Source organism: Nyctibius grandis, chromosome 5 (genome assembly GCF_013368605.1).
Source record: "Nyctibius grandis isolate bNycGra1 chromosome 5, bNycGra1.pri, whole genome shotgun sequence".
NCBI lineage: Eukaryota > Metazoa > Chordata > Aves > Nyctibiiformes > Nyctibiidae > Nyctibius > Nyctibius grandis.
The window spans coordinates 48003361-48022601 of record NC_090662.1 but is presented as its reverse complement, the minus strand read 5'-3'; the positions used below and the strand labels follow the sequence as shown (position 1 = coordinate 48022601).

Here is a 19241-nt window from a genome sequence, read left to right as displayed (position 1 = left end):
AGCAACTTGAGGGGAAGCAGCAAACCGAGCCCTTTGAGATCATTGCTAGCTTTTGTCTTAAATAAGTAGATTTAGTCTGAGCTTCATCCTGCTGGCTGATGTCCAGCCACCTGGACGTGTTTTTTTCTTAAACTGCTTTCTTTTTGGGGGAGGGGGTGAGCAATTAAGAATTACTTCAGTTTAACTCTAGCTGCTTGTGGGTGCTCTTAAGCACTGACTATTTTGGTCAAACTAAAATTAACTTAATATTTAAAAATATGTATATATCTTTGTTAATCAGCAATGCTGTTCATCAAGACTTTTTTTTCTGACATGTGATCACAAATTTTAAAGGCTTTTCATCTTTTGCATCCCTGTTTTCATGAGACATGTAGCATCTTTTTGCTATAAAGGATAAAATTAGCCACTACAGTTTAGTATATGTTGTGCCTGTCAAAAATAAACACATATGGAATGAAATCTTTTCATTATTGAAATGAGTGACAAATCTGTGATTGCCCTTTGTATAGACAAAAATTTATGTATATTGTTGAAGAATAACAGCAATGGTAAAATCAAGACATTTTAATAGGAATTTTGACAACTGAAAAATGTGTTTTTCAGAAAATCTATTAGTTGTGTGTATAAAACTTAACATCAGGAGCAACTTAAAATCCAGTTTCATTTTGTGTTGTTATTTCATACGAAACTCACTCCAAACTAACAAACATGGATATTGCTCTGACTCATCACAGCCTTTCACTATAATGCCCAAATACATTTTAATAGTTAAATTCAAATATAAAGTAAAAATAATGAGAGTATTTTTTTCACAATGCACCTATTACTTAAGTTAATCTAATATTAGATAGATTTTGATCAGTGAATACCTTAACTTTTTTCTCCCATGGCATATTGCCACAGCTGCCTTACAGAGAGGCAAGAGCACTCACTAAGTGGATATGTTGAGTTGAGCCTCATTATGTGTGAAATGTGGTTGCTGTGAAATGTGGTTGCTATGGAATAGGCCAGTTCTGTTCTTCTTCTGGTGTGGTTCTGATAGCTTATGTGTGGGGGATGTTACCATCATCTTGAACCTGCTTTTGTTGCTAAACTTAAATCAGTGTTTTCCATAGGCAATTTTTATTAGATATGCCCAGACTTTAAATGGTTTTGGTAGATGCTGATGCTCACATATGCTATTTTAGTTTGTGTTGATGATTTCTAAATATTATTTAAATTCTCAAACTCTAGAATGCATATGGATTTGATTATTCTAGTGCTTACATCTTGAGTAACTTCATATATAATTTTATTCCACAGGAATTTGCTGCACTGACAAAAGAATTAAATGCATGCAGGGAACAGCTGCTTGAAAAAGAGGAGGAGATTTCAGAACTGAAAGCTGAAAGAAACAACACAAGAGTAAGTATACAGCAGACCTTTTCTGAATATCATGTATGTGTAAAGCAGGAGGAATATACTTATATATAAATTTAGATCTTCATTTGTATAAATAAGAAGACAAAATTCCAGCCTTTTAATAAGCACATGAGACTTGTAAAGGTTCTAAGTAACAGGACGTGTCTACCATGCTACAATCCCGGAGGAAATGACTGTAAGGGTTAGCAAGACATATTACAAAAATAGCAGATTTTCTATATAACATGGTAAGTACATTCAGTTTAAATGTTTTCTAAAGCAAGGGACTCACACAGCCTTCCAAGCCCCAGGGCCTGCATAAGTAGCCTGCACACATCCTCATCTCTTATCAAGGCAAAGGACAAGGTTGCAACAGACCCAGCTTTCTCTTGTGCCTTGGATTTGATCTGAATAAGGATGAGATGAAGATATCACAATGAGTCTGCTGTTTAGTTTGTATTCAGCCATGTGACCCTTGAAGTAAATGTCATTTGCCATAGAGCTGAGTGAGGACAAGATTTCACCCTTAAATATACTATATTTTACTTCAATCAGAAGATGTTATTCTGTCTGGGGACAAGAATATGTGACAGTACCTTCTGAAATTTCTCAAATGGTGTACAGAATGGTTTTTAGAATAACATAATTTGTACATGCAAGTGTCTGGGCAAAGGCAGAATTGAAAGTGAAGAGGAAGCAGAGGAGCCTTTATGGGGTGTGGAAAGGTGTGAGAAAAGAGATGGAGTGGTCCCAGATCAGACAAGAGTCAGGATGGTAATGAACATATGGAATAGATCTCAGAGAGGTTGAACACCACACTCATATCCATATTTCATTCTTCTGTGATCTGGGTAACTCTTCCTGTTTTCCTCCTCTCACTAAACTGATAGCACTTTGGCTGCTCAGATGACATCTTTCTCATCTGGAGGAAATCTAACCATGTACATGACAAAAGAACTGAGAGAGGGTATTTCTCCCTTCTTTCTTCTGTCCAGCTATAGCACCAGGGTTCCATAGACTTCAGAAATCCAAGGAAGGGCAGATAATACAGATGCCTACAAGGAGGCAAAGGTGCCCCATCTACATCCATGCTAGCTTGGAGATGCAAGAGTTGATCACATTTAGCACAAAAGTCTTAGAGGTGATGGGTTTGGGAAATGTGATGGGAGACATAGGTGAAACCTGCTTTTTCTCCCATGACTTTTATACATTCTAAACAGTCCAAAATGACTCCGACAAAAATAGAATTAATTGGTGGAGAAACACATAGGAATTGCACTGCGTTCTTTAGGTTTAGCAAATCATCTCAACTACGAATCTGAAGACTTTCTACAGCTGCTTAAATTATCAGTAACTGCTACATGTATCAGTTATTTTAGTATTTAAGGTAAAAATAGGAAAGTCAATTAAGAAAATAATCTACGTAGAGTAAAGAATACTTTGTGTTAATTTCCAGCACAAACTTTTGAATATGGAGATATAGTTAAAATATACACTCAATTGTACCTATTCAATAATCTACATATACCCATTCCTTCGCACAACATATATCCGTTTGCCTTTCTTTACAGAAAAAAACACCATACAAACTAAATTTGCAATGTCACCTTCTCAGTTGTCCTAAGTTCTTCATAAGTATGCACACAAAAGTGCCTAGCACAATGCTTTATCCATTTCACTAGAAAGCCCATTGAACACCAACTTGGGTATATTAAAACTGCAGCGTACCAATACTTACTGTCGGTCTGATATAAGCACTGCAGACTAGCAAAAATTCCAGTTCAGCCTAGTAACAAAAGATAGTCACTTCCTAAAAAACTGTGAGAGAAAAGGAAGATGAGTCAACTGCAAGTCATCATCTAAGTCAGACTGAGCTCTGTCATAGGCACTTTCTTTGCAAACCAAGAAAATTAAAGATCATCCATTCTTGTGTTTCTTGTGTTATGTAAAAGAAAAATCAGTAAGAGATTTTCCAGGAGAACGTATACCAACGAACGAGAGTTATAGAGTGTGATAATCTTTGTGGGAAGTCCTTGCAGTTAAAATTAGCAAACTCTATCAGTGTGTTTTCAGAATGAGCTAGGTATTGGAGATGAAAAGATTTAGGCTATGAAAAAGTATAAGAAATTGCACAAGTCCAGGTAGATGACATCAGTTGCTCTTCCCCTATCCACCAGCTCTGTAGCCCTGTCGTAGAAGGCCACCAAATTTGTCAGGCATGATTTGCCCTTAGTGAAATCATGTTGGCTGTCACCAATCACCTCCTTGATTTCCATGTGCCTCAGTATAGTTTCCAGGAGAATCTGCTCCATGATCTTGCCAGGCACAGAGGTGAGACCAACATCTTCAACTATGCACTGCAGCCTCATCATACCCATAGATTAGAACTTAACCCTGTATTTTATGATTAAATTTCCCTTTTATTGTGTTGGAGAGCTCTGAGAATATCTTTTAAAGTGTGGTTTTAATACCTTTATTTAGCTCGTTTTCTTAGAGGGCCTTTTACTTAAGTCAGTTTGATAGGTGCTGAAACTAAAACAGGCACTTTATTTTCTTTTTTAAACATTGTAACATAAGTTCTTATAGTGTGAAAACATCATACACATGAAAATAAGTATAACTGTTTTCTAAAGTTCTGTAAAGGCAAAAGCATTATTTCGCTAATGTAAATGACAGTAATTTTCTTTTTTTTGCCTCAGTATTATGATCTATCTTCTAGACTCATGTGTTTCTTCTTTCAAAATAAGAACTTCTGTCACAGAAAACAGAGTGACAATAGATAGTAATATGCAATATATAGTAATTCAATACCTGTATTTTCAGACACTGTGTAATCTAATAGTTATTATATTTGTATTCATTATTCTCATAAAAACCCTTTTCTTCATTTCTATTACTTTGTATCATTATCCAGATTATTACATTTTCTTTCATACTTTTGCTTTGTGTGTGTCTGTTTCCATTAAGGTTTTAGGTTGCCAGTATTTTCTTTTCTGTCTTGGACGTACAGTAAGATGGACATGGGATATATCTTGTAGTTAGGCTGTAACTTTGTTTTTTCAAAGGAAGATTTTCACCAGCAATTTACCAGTATAACTATTTGAGGTCACCCCAGCTGACCATGGGTGCAATTGGTTTCCACCACTGTGAAACAATGCTGAAGAAAATGACTGATTTTGTGACTGGTTTTAGAGATAAATCTTCAACCCTATGTCTGCTTATTTTACTTGTCTTCTCCGCTTGCACCGGAGATGGAGATTCACTGAACAATGTGCATGCTAAATATGGACTGAAAGGAAATTCTATTTTGCCTGTGCTGGTGAGAAATTTTAAGCTAGACCTCGAAAGAGAATTGTCTTCTTAGTGAGTTGCCCCATTCCTCTAACGAATCCCTTAAGATAAGTCTGTCTCATTTTAGTAAATCCCTTATCTTTTATATTTTTTCCCTGTATTCCACTATTTATGCCTCTCCTTTCCTCTCCATCACCCTGTCCTGATTCTTTAATTTCTCCATTTATTATCCTCCTGTGAACTTTTTTTTTTTTAAATCATCAGGTTTGTTGAAAATAAAGATAAAATATTGTATATTGATTAAAATGTGGGTCCTGTAGAAATACAAACTCTCCTGGTCACACTAATTTCAACTTAGTGAGTCATCATTCCTAAAAGCGAATGTTTTAACTTTTTTCATTTTCCATATGTAAATCAGTACCCATGTAGCAATGATAGCATAGTATAATATAAGTAGGTGATAACCTACACACATGTAGTTTATATTGTTAAATTTAACTATGTATTTCCATTTCACAGAAATCAATCACTTCCATAAGTGCTTTGGAAGTGATTTGAGAAATACAGAAAGCTGGGCATATTTTAATTTCTCTATTCTTGTTGATTTACTTCTAATTAGCATTTTAAAGATGCTTCATTCACTCCCAAAATATGCCCTAGAGTACTTTTCAGTCTTTAAATGATTATTTTTAAACATTCTTTGTGCTCATGACGAGTCTAGAGCTCCAGAAACCTCCATCCCGTTTAGCTAAGATACAATTATCAGCACATCATCTTGAAGATCCTAAAATTTGCCCAGCATCAGAGTAAAATTCACTTGTCAGATTGTTTCATAATTCATTGTCAAGCTTATGCTTTCCAGTAGGAAAAGCATAGCAATGATGCGTGGGTGATTCTGTCCCGCCTGCTGCTGTTGATCGTCTTCTTCTTCGCATCTTGCCTGTCCTTCTGAGTGCTCAACAACTGTAGCAGCTTGACACAGTGTGAAGGAGCATAAAATGCTCAGCAGCACATGATGTTTATTAATACCAGAGTTTAACTGCAACATACTAAAATACCTAAAGCTGTTTCTAACAATTATTTCTAGTTTAAACGAGCTACCAATATTATTACAATGTTATTTCAACGTAAAATCTCATGGTGTTCTCACAAATATTAGGAATAGTAATTCTTGAATTATGTAGGGAGGAAAGTCCTCAACATGCCCCCATGCCCAGAAGATATTGTGATTTCCTTCAGTTGTTAAAGTTAAACATTGCTTGGACGCACCATTATCTTCAATGACAATTTTATATGTTTGTATGTCCCTTCTCCTATCATTGTAGCAACAGGACACTTCATAGTTCTGTCAGTGTAGTTACGCTTGGTCTTCCAGCGAAGTAGGGAAGATCTATTACACTTTTTTTTATAATTGTAGTTGGGCCAGAGATAGATAAAATAGCAGTATCATTTCAGCAAAGCAGGGGGCAAGGATTTGCCATCAGGTGCTCAGTCACAGTCAGATGTTCTAACCCTTGGGTTATTCTTCCCTGTCAGCATGGCTGGGAATAATGTGGCACTGGGAGACCTGGTTAATAATACTCTCTGTTCAGCTGGATTTGCTGTAAGCAGTGCTCACAGAATTTGTGGAGAGAGAGAGTTGACTTTTGTTAAAAAATCAAAAATAAGAAATTGCTGTAAACTGGAAATCTATGCCCGCACACCTTCTTGAGCTTTCTTAGGGCTGACGGTAAGGGGAATTCCAGTGTTCAGAGGTAGTTTCCAGAAAAATGAACCACTGCTAACTAAGCAGCTTGAGTGAATAAAACAGTAAGAAAAAGCACGAAATGTTCACAAGTAGTGCAGTAGTTCTCCATGAGTATTTTGACACTTAGCTGTGACATTTATACAGTAAAATAAGCAACACAATATTTTGGACTTGTTTTATTTAATGACTATGAAATATATGCAGACATTAAAATATGGCTTTGTCACCTCTAAAGTGGTAGTTCTAAGCTAAAGGCAAAATTAGCTTTTGTGTATATTAAATGGATGACTTTGATTGGTTTAGTTTTATATATTATGCACGTTTCAAACATGGCAGTAACTCAATCTGAAGTTAAATGTTATCTGCTGCTCTACAAAGGACTAGGGTGCTGCACTGTTCATTCCACACAGTAAATTCCTCCACGATCACCCCATTAGAAATTCTGAGTTCCCACCACTCTGCTCTCTTCTTATACTTGGAAACCCTGTTTAAATTTTTTCCTCTCTTCATCACTCTCTTCAATCTTCATTCTTCCTTCTCTTAGTAAGGATCTTGTCTTGCTTCTGTCCATGCTGACTTCAAATTCCCTATCGAGATTGCCTGTCTACGTAAGTTCAAAATGAGGTGGTGGGTGTATATTAGTGTTTTTCCTGTGTTCCTTATTTATCTCTGTGCTATAGGTTATGTATAATTCCTCTGTCGTGGAATTTTTTTCCATGTCAAGAATTCTGTGTCACCATCATTTTTCTTCTCTCCTAAACCAGATTTTCTCATTTTCCCTTCCAACTGAGACCTGCACGTAGGCTCTCGGAGTTCTCCTTTCCGAACATCACAGTGTTTGTCTGGAAGATAAGTTGTTTAGGGTAGTAGGGCATCAAATATGATAAATTTGCTCAGCGTTAGGCAAAAAAAATATTTACCAAGGTTTTGTTATTCTGGACTGTGTTAGTGGGTGTCAGTTTGAGCTTCAGACAACCACAGACTTATGGAAGGAATGGCCATGGTAAAAGCTCAACTGTGGTTCGACATTTTCCCTTTTTTCCCCAGTTCCTCCAGAAATTCGTAGCATTTTGACTTCATTTAGACTGTTCCAGAGATAGCTATGATGCATTGAAAAATTTCTGCATTAAGAAAGACAGAGAAGACACACAACAGAGCAGGGTGAGCCAGGCTCTAACAGGATCAACCAGTGAGTGGGAACGACTGTAGAGAAATGTAAATCCACAGCACAGGTGAGAGCCATAGTCTGGCTACCCTAGGGCTATGGAGCAGGGTAGAGTCTGGCTGCAGAGCGAAGGAAATGTTGCAGCCACACAGTCTCTTTGGAGAGATGGGGCAGAGAGTAGGTTGCAGCATTAGAAATCAACTATTGACTTACTTTCCTCCAGCTATCTCTTGGGTAAACTAGGTGGCCTAGAAAAATCATGAAGATATATGAATTTAGAACAAAATTCAGAAATTCAGTTCTATTCGTGATAGTAATTAACTGTGTATTAAGTACTGCTATGAACAGAAATACTCTAAGTATTTGCAAGCTATTCTGATCTCATCTGAGTTACAAGCTTACCACAGCACCGTACCAAATTCCTAATGCCTCTATGATGAAGAGGTCTCTTCAGATTTACCTGTTACTTTGGACTGCCTCAAATACTTAAAAATCCACCTATATCTGCTGTCATCTCTACGGGGATTGGATGACAAAGCTTGTGAATTTCTTGCTCATTTTGCTTTTGATAAACACAGGCCATCACTTGAATTCAGAAATGGCAGAAATACCCTCCTTTCTTGAACTGCATGGAGTCATTACAATTCTTAATGTATTAACATTGTTTGCATAGGTGTTCACTATTTTTTGTGAATAACACAGTTATTGTAACATAACCAGGTGCAAATTCAGACACAAGAACCATGCTGAAGAAAAGATAACATCAAACCCTAATAATTTCTGACTTAATAGCAATATATTACAACTATAATGTGATTACACTCCGGTTTTGCGCTTCTATGTCTATTAATTCATGTAACAATAAAGGTCATTTTGTGACTGAGAATAACTGAGTTGCAAATAAATATGTATCTTTACTAGCAGTAACTATATTAAGAATCACTTCGAAGGAGAAATAATAAACAATTATCCATGTAACTTTCAAGTTTCCAGTTCAATGACTTAGATATAATTGTATGTTGTGATTACAATACATCTAATATGCTTTGTGATTCATGAATTTAGCTGCCCTGCTTTAGCCTCACAGCTAACCAATTCTCTTTTGTGTTCAGACAGTAGGAACAGCAATGGTAGCCCTATGAAAGTATAAACAAATGGAGAATTTTCTATACAACATCAACATATTGTTTTAATTTTTCATTTAATCTCTGAGTAATAATGAAAAATAATTATAATATGTTTTTACAATAGGTTATATACAGATTATTTTATAGATATTTACAATAGACTGAAATTTCTCTTTATGGACTTTTTTGTTTTCCATCATGTTTGTAATACAACAGAGACAATGAACATTTTAGAGCACATGCTAGTGACAAATGCCATTAGCTGTGGCATTTAGAATGAATAGTCTTAAAAATTTAATAAAATATGCTGTTTACTTTTACATATTTTGTTCAGTAACTTCCAGTATAAATTAAAATATATTACAGTTAGGGTCAATTAATTATAATCTACTTTAGTATTTTTGCATGATGCTTTAGACTGGCTTTTGTTGTTATTTGGTTGTTAATGCTCCTCATTTACTATCACAAATAATATTGTAAATATGTACTTAATTTAGTTAAATAGTGACCCCATGCTGAGTGATTTGTTGTTCTTGCTTTTCGTAGTAGAGTTTTAAGTGAAATCATGAGTAGATTTCCTGTTTTTCTACTTATTCCATCTGATTTAGAATCATGAAATGTTGTCAAAAATTCCGTCAGTCTCTCCTACAATGAGGTTACCAAGAAAATTGCCATTTGGTACCATGCACTTTGTAGTTAGAATTTCCATGGCATTTAGGTGCATGAAAATTAATAACCTTTTATATCAAATCCAATAGCTGTTACTGGAGCATTTGGAATGCCTTGTCTCAAGACACGAAAGGTCACTGAGGATGACAGTGGTGAAACGGCAAGCACAGTCTCCCTCAGGAGTTTCCAGTGAAGTTGAGGTCCTCAAAGCTCTGAAATCTCTGTTTGAGCACCACAAGGCTTTGGATGAAAAGGTACAGTATGGAAAAAAAGCTTACTAAAATACACTCTTTAACTTACTTATCTGTGCCTTATGATGCAGCAGAGCAACAGTATTGTTTATTTACTTCTTGGAATATGTCCTGTACTTACAGCATTTACACGTGCCCAGAGAAATCCGTAAGAATGTATGACCAATAGCTGTAATGCACTTCAGGTCACTTTAGCTATCTTTTGTATACAATAGTACTGACTTTTCAAAATAAGCAAATCTCACCCCTGTCAGAGATGCTTCTCCTATTTAGCACTAAATAAAGATGACACCATGGAATTTATTGTCTGTATGATATGCTTTTAAGTTATTGCTGAGAAAATGTAAATATATCAAATTTTAAAAACAGAAAGAGTTAAAAGGCAGAATGAGATGTTTCTAACTACATAAAGGAACTTGTCCCTTAAAAATTTTTAGGAGGAAATCCTCCTAAGTTTCAGAGATGTTTTTAGCATTTACTACATAAGCACAATGTTCCCTCTGCAAGTAGGGTAACCTAAAATAAGTAGTAGATCCTTCGTTATCAGAAGTAATGAAGAGCTTGCAGAATCAAGATAAAAATCACTGATGATAAGTGCATCTAGTCATGCTAATTAAGAGGGTGTCCTGTGCTGGAAAGATTCTCTTTGTGAATGACACTTTGTACAACTATGAGGTGTCACCTTGAGCATTGCTTACATGAATTCAGAAATCGAGTTCATGTCTAGAAACAATATGCTCAGAAAATGATGTATATCTGAATTAGTAAGTGTCTCAAAACTGCACATGCAGGGAGCTCATGAGAACCATTGCTCATGAGCAAAGAACCTAGTTCCTTCTCGGGTCTGTCTTGGCTGATTTGCTTGGGCTCATCACTGCGGCCGAGTTGCTTCTCTGTTTGAGAAGGTTGGGTGAGCAGGGGAGACGTTGGGCAGCACAACATCTGAAACTGCTGACTGCACAGCTGAGCTGTGTTGTGTAGAACAAGTTCAATGGTCTCACAGTAATAAATTTAACTTTTTAAAATTCAGAAATATACTCAGAAAGTTGACTGTATTTAAGGAACTATTATTAAAAGAAACAGCTTTATGAAAGGGTAGCTGTAGTTATACAGTAATATTTATTTTTCATTGATAATAAAGGTGTGAAACACTGTGAGTTATGAGTCATACTGGGTTAACTATCAGGTTCAAAGTTAAATGAATTTGAGGAACTTATGCCAAACCAAAATTTATTTTGTGTTTAGGTATCTCTCTTTAGTTATATATTCTATTCAGTTACATATCATGAAAGCATGTTTAAAGAAAATCCAGAAAAGGAAATATAATGACTTCCAGCTGCTGTAAGCAATTAATTGTAATAAGCTTTTTGATGTCATTAAGACTTACAAAATCCTGTATTATTAAAAATATCTTTTGAGGATTGATAGGGTTATGGTCTGAGCTTTGATCTTTATCCAACACTGTAAACATTGCTAAAAACTATAAAGAGAGTAGGGAGCTCTCCTGCTTTTATACTTTTTGACACCATGTGCATAAATATGAGAAATAAGAAGAACTAAACTTTAAACATATTCTGTTTGTTCAGCAGTTATGTACTTCTTACACATTTTCTTTTATGAATGTTTTAGTGTTTAGGTACTATGCAGTTTATTTTACATCTCATTTTGAAAATTATTGCACAGAATTAGATTAAAGCTAAATATAATATTTTGACCTATATTCTTGAAAATTCTATTTTTATATCTTTTTTAAAGTAACAGTTAAAATCAGTATTCAGTTAATTTAAAAATTTTAGAGTGACACAGGTTTATGTATATAATGGGTCTCTGTCCCAGTGGTAATAATAATCATCAGTGTAAAAAAATCAGCCATCTGCAATCCTATTAACAGGAGATTTATTACATTATAAAACAAGTTTTAAAATTGATTGGCCAAAATTGCTTTTTCCTATGTGCTATTCATCTATGCGTTGAACCTTTTTTATTTTGATATAATGTCATATTTTTATTATAAAACATTCCAAGATCAAACAAGGAAGCAGTTTAGTAAATTATTTTAAAATAATTTGTTACAAACCTAGCACACATGATTTTCAGGTACAAATCCTGTATAAAATTATGTCTTTATGTCATAGTATCTCTCTTTAGAAGGACTGGATCAAAGACATTTATATATATCATCCAGATACCTGATAATATAATACTATCACTTTATACCACATTTTCAGCATTATTGGGATTTTTATTCAAAAATAATGGAAGTAAAAAAGACTGCATGCACTCAAATGTGCTAAAAAAAACTCTATGGCATGTGAGTCATCTATTCTACACTTTCTTTGACAGAAGAATTATTAAGTTAGATTTGTTTCAGACCCTTCAGAAATAAGCTATTAATCCACCTATGAAAATTCTTTGAAGTTATTCAGAGATTAGTAGAATAATGTAGGTTGGACCTCCTCGAGGATATTGGGCCCAACCTCCTGCTCAAAGCAGGGCCAACTGTTTCAGGTTGCTTAGGGTCCTGTCTAACCAACTTCTGAATATCTCCAGGGAGAAAACCTATTCTGGTGTTTCACTACACTCATTGTAATTTTTTTTCCATAATACCTAGCTGGAGTTTCTGTTGTTGAGTCTTGCACCTATTCCCTCTTGTCCTATCACTGTGCATCTCCAAGAAGAAGCTGGCTTTGTTTTCTCCACATCTGGTTAGCTAGTTGTAGACAACAATAAGGTCTCCCATGAACCTTCCCTTCTTAAGTTTGACCAGACCCAGCTCTCTCAACCTCTTTTCATATGCCATGTGCTCCAGCCCATGAGCAACTTGGTGGGCCTTCATTGAAGTCTGTCAGTGTCTTTCTTGTACCGAGGAGCCCAAAACCAGATGCGGTCTCAAAAGTCCAGAGGGGAATAATCACTTCCCTCAACCTGCTGACTGAACTGTGTGTCTGGCCTTATTCACCCCCAGGTCTTTTCTGCAAAACTGCTTTCTCTTCCCAAGCCTGTCCTGTTGCCCGGGGTTATTCCATTCATAGTAGTAGGGTGCCACTTGGACTTTGTGTCACTGATCACAAACCTCTGAGCCTTGTGGTCCAGCCAATTTTCTATGCACTGTATAATCCACTTTTCCAATTCATATGTCACCCTTTTCTCTAGGGGTAAATGGAAGATCTTGCAGAAAGCCTTGGTAAAGACAAAGTAAAAAACATTCACTGTTCTCCCCTCATCCATGGAGCCAGTCATCTCATCACACAAGGCAATAAAGTTGGTCAGATGTCATTTGCCTTTGGCAAAGTCATACTGGCTCTTCCCAATCACTGTCTTGTGCTTTATGTGCCTGGAAATGGCTTCCAGGAAGATTTGCTCCATAACCTTCCCAACGCTGGCCAGCTTGTGCTTCCCTGAATCTTCCCAGGATAATTCCTGCCTTTCATGAAGTTGGATACAACAGTTGTGGGTTTTCCGCTCATCAGGAATCTCCTCTGACTTCCATTACCTTTCAAAGATGAAAAACACCTCACTGTGAGGAGATAATCAAGTTTCTCAGCACCTTTGGATGCAGCCAGTCTACACCCTTTGACTTAAGTATGTCTTGTCCTCCTGTGAGGAGGCTTACGCCTCACTCCCATTGATTCTGCCACTATGCTCAGGGAGGCCTGAGGGCAGAACCTTGCAGTAAATACTGAGGCAAAAAACCCATGATATATGATATACTGATGTTACAGGAAATAAACACTGCCCTATCAGAAAATGCACCCAAAACTGAAGTAGGTTAATGGATAAAGAGTAATGAAAACAGTCAAAAGTGCATTGAAAAGGTATCATGACCGTTTGCAAATGAATAATGGAAACTTTTCTTTAATTTTTTTCTTCACAAAAAATGTTGACATTGAAACCAATAATTTAGTGTTACACCCTTGAAAAAGCATAGCAAATATTTTCATAAAAATGTTTTCCTTTTAAACTTACAAAAATCCCAAGAATGTATTTACATTCTTCCTCAGTGCAAATTTTCTTTCATGTTTTCACTTCCTACACTAAAACGTCTCAAGGTGTTGTAACAAGCTCTGCCACAAAACTTGACTTGTCATGCAAGGATTGCTATGTACACAGGACAAGAACTACAAAAACGTCCTCCTTACTACAACAAAATGCAATGAAAAATACAAAACAGACTGGAAGATGGAAAATAAAACATATCAATTCAGGGTTCATATTTCCAGGTAGGCCTGCTTAAGTATAAGGAGAACCAGGAATGATACATTAACTTATTTCAAAAAGCCTATTGTGGCTCTCTATATATTACATGAAATCTGGGCTTTGCCTTTGCCTTTTGGCTGAAATACAGAACACCACAGAGAGATCATGGCCATGATTGCATTATTCAGAGAAAGCATGACTGTCATTGACAGTTATTTCAGTGTCTGACAGCTCCTTCAGCATCCCTTCACCCCCTGTAGAATGAAAGCTTGTCATGATCTTCCCGTGTTGGAGAGCCAGTCCTGTTTGGCTGAACCCAATAGTTACATCTTAGTGAGTAGAAAGTAGTAAGAGTATGCTGGTTTTCTTACCCCATTATCCATATGAGATCCTAGCAGTGCCAAACAACAGTCTTCATAGTCTGTTCCTGCATAGCTGTCGTGTATTTTGTGAGAATTTTCACTTTAGGGCATGGGGATAATCAAAGAGTTAATTTAGTTTATAAATATTTACTATTTTATGTGTGTCTCAAAGAAATCTCATTGTGTTTCCTTCGGTGAGTTGTGTCACAGCAAATGAAATTGATACTGCACTAACTGTATTACTATTATTTAGAAATTTAATTTGACAGAAGGTATACATATTTTTAAACATCTTGATATATGTAATTATGCTAAAATTTTTAGAAATCTGAAAACACAGGACATGGGCAGTTCTGCTACCAATTCTAGATTTTCTCCGTGTTCAGAGTTAAATTCAGTGACTGTTTTTTCTAACTGTAAGGTTAGGTTATGTCCCACAAACAATGAGAATTGTTAAAAAAATTGAAAGTTTTCAATGCTAGAGGTTAGGACTGACTACAACTGGGACCAATGTGAAATTCTGACAACATTTCTAATAGCCTTTGCTATTGCATAAATCACTTGAAATTTGCAGCTGTATTCATAGGGAAGATAGTCTGTGTGGAAACTTCTCTTCAGTTAACCACCCCTGACCTTCTTAATGCTTCCAATCTCAAAGACTTCTCTTACTGCTGCTAAGTAGCTGATATCTTTCTTTGGTTTATTTCATGCAATTAAAAGTTGTAGAAATAATGTAAGACAGCACTATGAAATGTTTTGGGATATTGTATATAGTTTATAATATAGCAAATATTGGAATAGTTTATAATATAGCAAATGAACATGAGATTTACTAGACATCATTAGGGTTGAATAGAAAAGAGAAGCTCAGATTAGCTTCACGGTTAGAATAGACGTTGAGTATAGAGTGGGTCAGGAAGTACATACTCCTTATATGCAATTCAGGAAGAACAAAAACTAGAAAAATGGTTATTTTATTTATACCATTCTGTAGCTATAATTGATTTCTAATATCTGTCTGAACATGTTTATTTTCCTGCAGACATTTCTTCTATTTTGCTTTAAGCTTCGGGTTGAACATTCTAAATGTGCATTTGGAAAGAATAAACTGTTTGAAGCAACTTCTTCTCCAAACCCATTTTTTTGTCGATTTTTTAAGAAAAGTTTCGAGTAGATCTTCACAGAGGAAAGAAACTACCAGGTGTTATTGTCCTATCTAAGATTCAAAAAACACTGGTTCTCTTAAGATTAATTCACAGCAGAAAAGTATACTTAATATTCTAGCAAATAAAAACAACCTATTCATGTCAACATTATCACTATCTTTTTACTCTTTAGCAGGTAGCTAGGAGAGCTTTTATTCAATAGACTGTTAGTGAAAAAAAAGTGATTCAATTCTAGCATGTGCAAGTGGTTTTTTAAAGCTCTTTGTGGGCTGCAGATCTGGAGAGAAAGAAGAAAGAGTTTGACAGCAAGGAATAAAGTGGGAAGCAGTTGCTAGGAGACAGAGAAAGATGGGTGATATTTTGTACTGACAGCAGCACTAACATGACATTGACTATGTTACATTTCAAGATAATGTGGTTGCTTTTAAAAGCCAGAGGAATACCCAGTCATCTGGGCACATGTTGGATACACCCTCTAACCTGCAGACAGCAACCCTTTTCTGCTGTGGCTGTGGCACTGTAATGGGAATCTGTGCTTTAAAAATGCTTATTATAGGATCTTCTGATTGATCAGTCTTACTTTGTAAAACAATATTTAGTAAAGCTTTATCTAGTGCCCGAGAAAATAGAAATACATTGAAGGACCATACGAAATTTAAGTAGTATGTTATTTCTGAAGTGATAAACACAATCTCACTAAGATTGTGTTTATCAGTCTTACTTCTATGAACTATATGAACTCACTTACTGTCTTTGACTTCCAGAAAAGAGAAAACAATGTAATATTCTAATCATTAATTTTCATTCATCATATGAAAAAAAAAAACAAATTAACAGATAAAAATAGTTTGCATTTGTTCCTGCTCCTTTGTCTCTAGCAAGATAGTGACCAGGAACAACAGCCTTTCCTTCACCTCTCAGAAATGAGGATGGGTCTGTTTCTTTTGTTTTTACAGGAAATAAATTTGAAGAGGGAATCCAGTCCAAATTATTTGCAATACATTTATATATGGCTTTTCAGAGGCTTTGGCTATTGCTCTGTATTTAGATTCAAAGTTTATTCAATATTAACTTACAAAGTTCAGGAAAACATTAATACAGTTACTAACTGGTAAATATTTCTCAGCGTAAAATCTTTTTCAAAATATATGTATACCACATACATTAGTATGGCATTTGTAGCCTGTATTCTTTCCTGGAATGCGAATGACCAAACCTGAAAGCTTTTGCGTTCTTCCTCAAGTTTATTTTGAAACCAATTGAAGACTGAGGAAGAAATTTAAAGTGAGAAATAAAGTTACAGTTTCTGGGTTGTAAACCAGAGCAGATTTCTCCGTCAGATCAGAGTGCCGATGTAGCACTTTTCCTCTTTTTCACTGATAGAATCAAAGATTTCCCTCAACTTTAACAGCCACTATGTATGTGGTTGAACATGAAGAATTAGTTGCAACATTTTCAATGTCACCGTGGCAAATGCGAATCTGAATTAGTTGTTCACTGGTCAGATGAAAGGAAAAAAGAAGTCTTCTGCGCCAAGGCAGAGTTGCTTTCAGTTCCTTTAGCAACTCTTATATTCAGAGAACAAACAAGGGCCATCAGACTGCAATTTTGGTTAGGTCATTATAAAAAAGGCAGCGCATTAACTGTGTGCATACAAGGGAGGGAAGGCAAGGCAAGGCAAGGCAAAGGAAACAATTTCCAGCTGTTGCTGTGTCACACTGATATTGTTCCATGTTGTTACTGACAATGGGACAAGAATGAAAAAAGATGTATTTTAATATAATAGCTTAATATTCAGAATTAAGACATTAATTCTCTACCTATTTTTTCTGAAGTGCCATGTAAAAAATGTGTCTCCGAAATTTTCTTAGAAACAAATGCCTATAATTTCCAGGTAGTGTTGTTTTTAGGCTTCAAAATGTCCATAGGATTCAGTTCTACAGTGCCACAGCATATGAAGGTTAAGGATAATTTTTCTGATTCCAACTCCTTGTGGAGCTGTGACCTCCTCAGTAATGTGGCCTAGTTGGTTTGCAAATTCTAACACCATTCAAAGTGAATGCCAGTTTTAGACATCTTATAACACATTTTAAAAACATGCATTCTCATTTATGAAACACTTAGGCTTCAATACATGGAGGTTTCAGGAAACTTAGGAAAATTTAAAGTAAAATTACCAACTCATTGCATTTCATTTCAGCTATTGACAACTACCGTCCTGTGGATTTTCTCTCAATCATCTTATCCTTCAGCAGTACTTCCAGCCAAGAGGACTGAAGACAGGAAGATGACTATCATTTTTCTGTGTATTTTTTAAGTCTAGGTTTAGGTTTCCATTAAGAAATTGTTGTCTGCCAGCTTCCACTGTATTTACAGAGATGATTGATTGAAATCAGGCCTCTTGAGACAGGACTACACCCCTCACTGGTAGGACATGGACTTTAATAGTGGAGAACTAGTGAGAGACAGAAATGGTAGTGGGAAGAGAAGCAAGGTACAGAAAGAGTTTTGGGATCCACAGAGGAATTGGGAACCTCTGGGAAGGCAGAGAGCATGGTAGGAGTAAGGAGAGGAGAGAGATGTGAGTGCCAGATAGTGGACTCATACTACCTTGGACTTTTCATCCATCTGAATAGGGAAACAGATCATCGAGCAGCTCTTGGAAGTTGGTAGAACTGCTGAATTAATGCTGTTTTTCAAGCAGAATATGATTTGAAAAAACAGGAAAAAAGAAAGGTGAATGAAGTAAGAAATACTTTTTCAGCTATTTAAACAATTACAGTTTTTCAAATACAGCTAGAATAATTGATGCATTATACATTTTATGTGAAGTATTTTTATGAAAAATGTAATTAGATGGAAATTATGAATAAATTAGGAAATATAATATTTCAAATTAATTTTAAGTATTTTAAGTGTGTTAGAATTGAATACTACAAAATTTATGTAAAATTACTCTGATGATATCTTATGTACTGCCATAAATCTGAAGCTTTATGCACATTTTCCAGAAATTATGTAGCCCATTTTGGAAAGCCAGCTTTATGATTAAGGGGTTTTACATACTTCTTTGATGAAAAAAAGTACAAAAATTTAATAAATAGGAAAAACATTTTGGGTTCCATTGCATATTCTCACTGCATTCTGTTGTTCTGGTGTAAGAAAAAAGTTGAAACAGTCACGAAAATTTGTAGTAATTTTCACTCTTACCACTGCCACTCAGAAGTGGCTCAGTCACTGCCACTTCAAGATGGCTTAAGCTTCATTTGGATCAGGTGAGGAACAGGCAGAGTCAGTTACTGCAGCTCAGCTATTGATTACATACTCACACCCTATAGGAAATGTCCATTTAAGATACAATATGCATCTTTGGGAACATTAACAGTTGATTTTTTTCAGTCTTACAGTGCTGAAGGAATAGAGGGAAATTAATAAATCAGAAACTGGACTATAAAATTGAGGATTCTTTCTAGTTTTGGGGATTTCTTATACCTTAACACTCTTCAACGCACATTTCTTTTGCTCCTTTGAGCACCTCTCACTCATGATTTCTTTTCTGTTAAGGCTAGCAGCAATGTTTAGTGTATACTAAAACTATAGTTACCTGAGAGCATTCAAATAATTTATGTGAATACATGAAATACATTTTCAAATTTTTTTCTTTTAATAGAGCTGAAGTATGTAAAGACGACCAAAAACTCAAAGTACTGCATAAGCAACTAGATTTACGTTTGTTAGAAAGGCTAAATAGTTTTATTTTTTAGTGTTCATTTCCTGAATATGTATTTGATGTTTAGATTTAGTTAGTTTCAAAGTTTAATTTGGGAAAAATTAGTGTACGTGCTATGTTATAGCTTTGCTAATA

The 19241-nt window shown here is 35.5% G+C and overlaps 1 protein-coding gene across 1 annotated transcript in view; it reads left to right on the top strand.

Moving 5' to 3' along the window:
• Positions 1-19241, top strand: part of PPFIA2 (PTPRF interacting protein alpha 2) — a 244068-nt gene that overhangs the window by 111740 nt on the left and 113087 nt on the right. Inside the window, exons 2-3 of the mRNA XM_068402092.1 lie at positions 1303-1404; positions 9490-9654. Coding sequence (XP_068258193.1) covers positions 1303-1404; positions 9490-9654 — 267 coding nt within the window. The remainder of the gene's footprint in view (positions 1-1302; positions 1405-9489; positions 9655-19241) is intronic.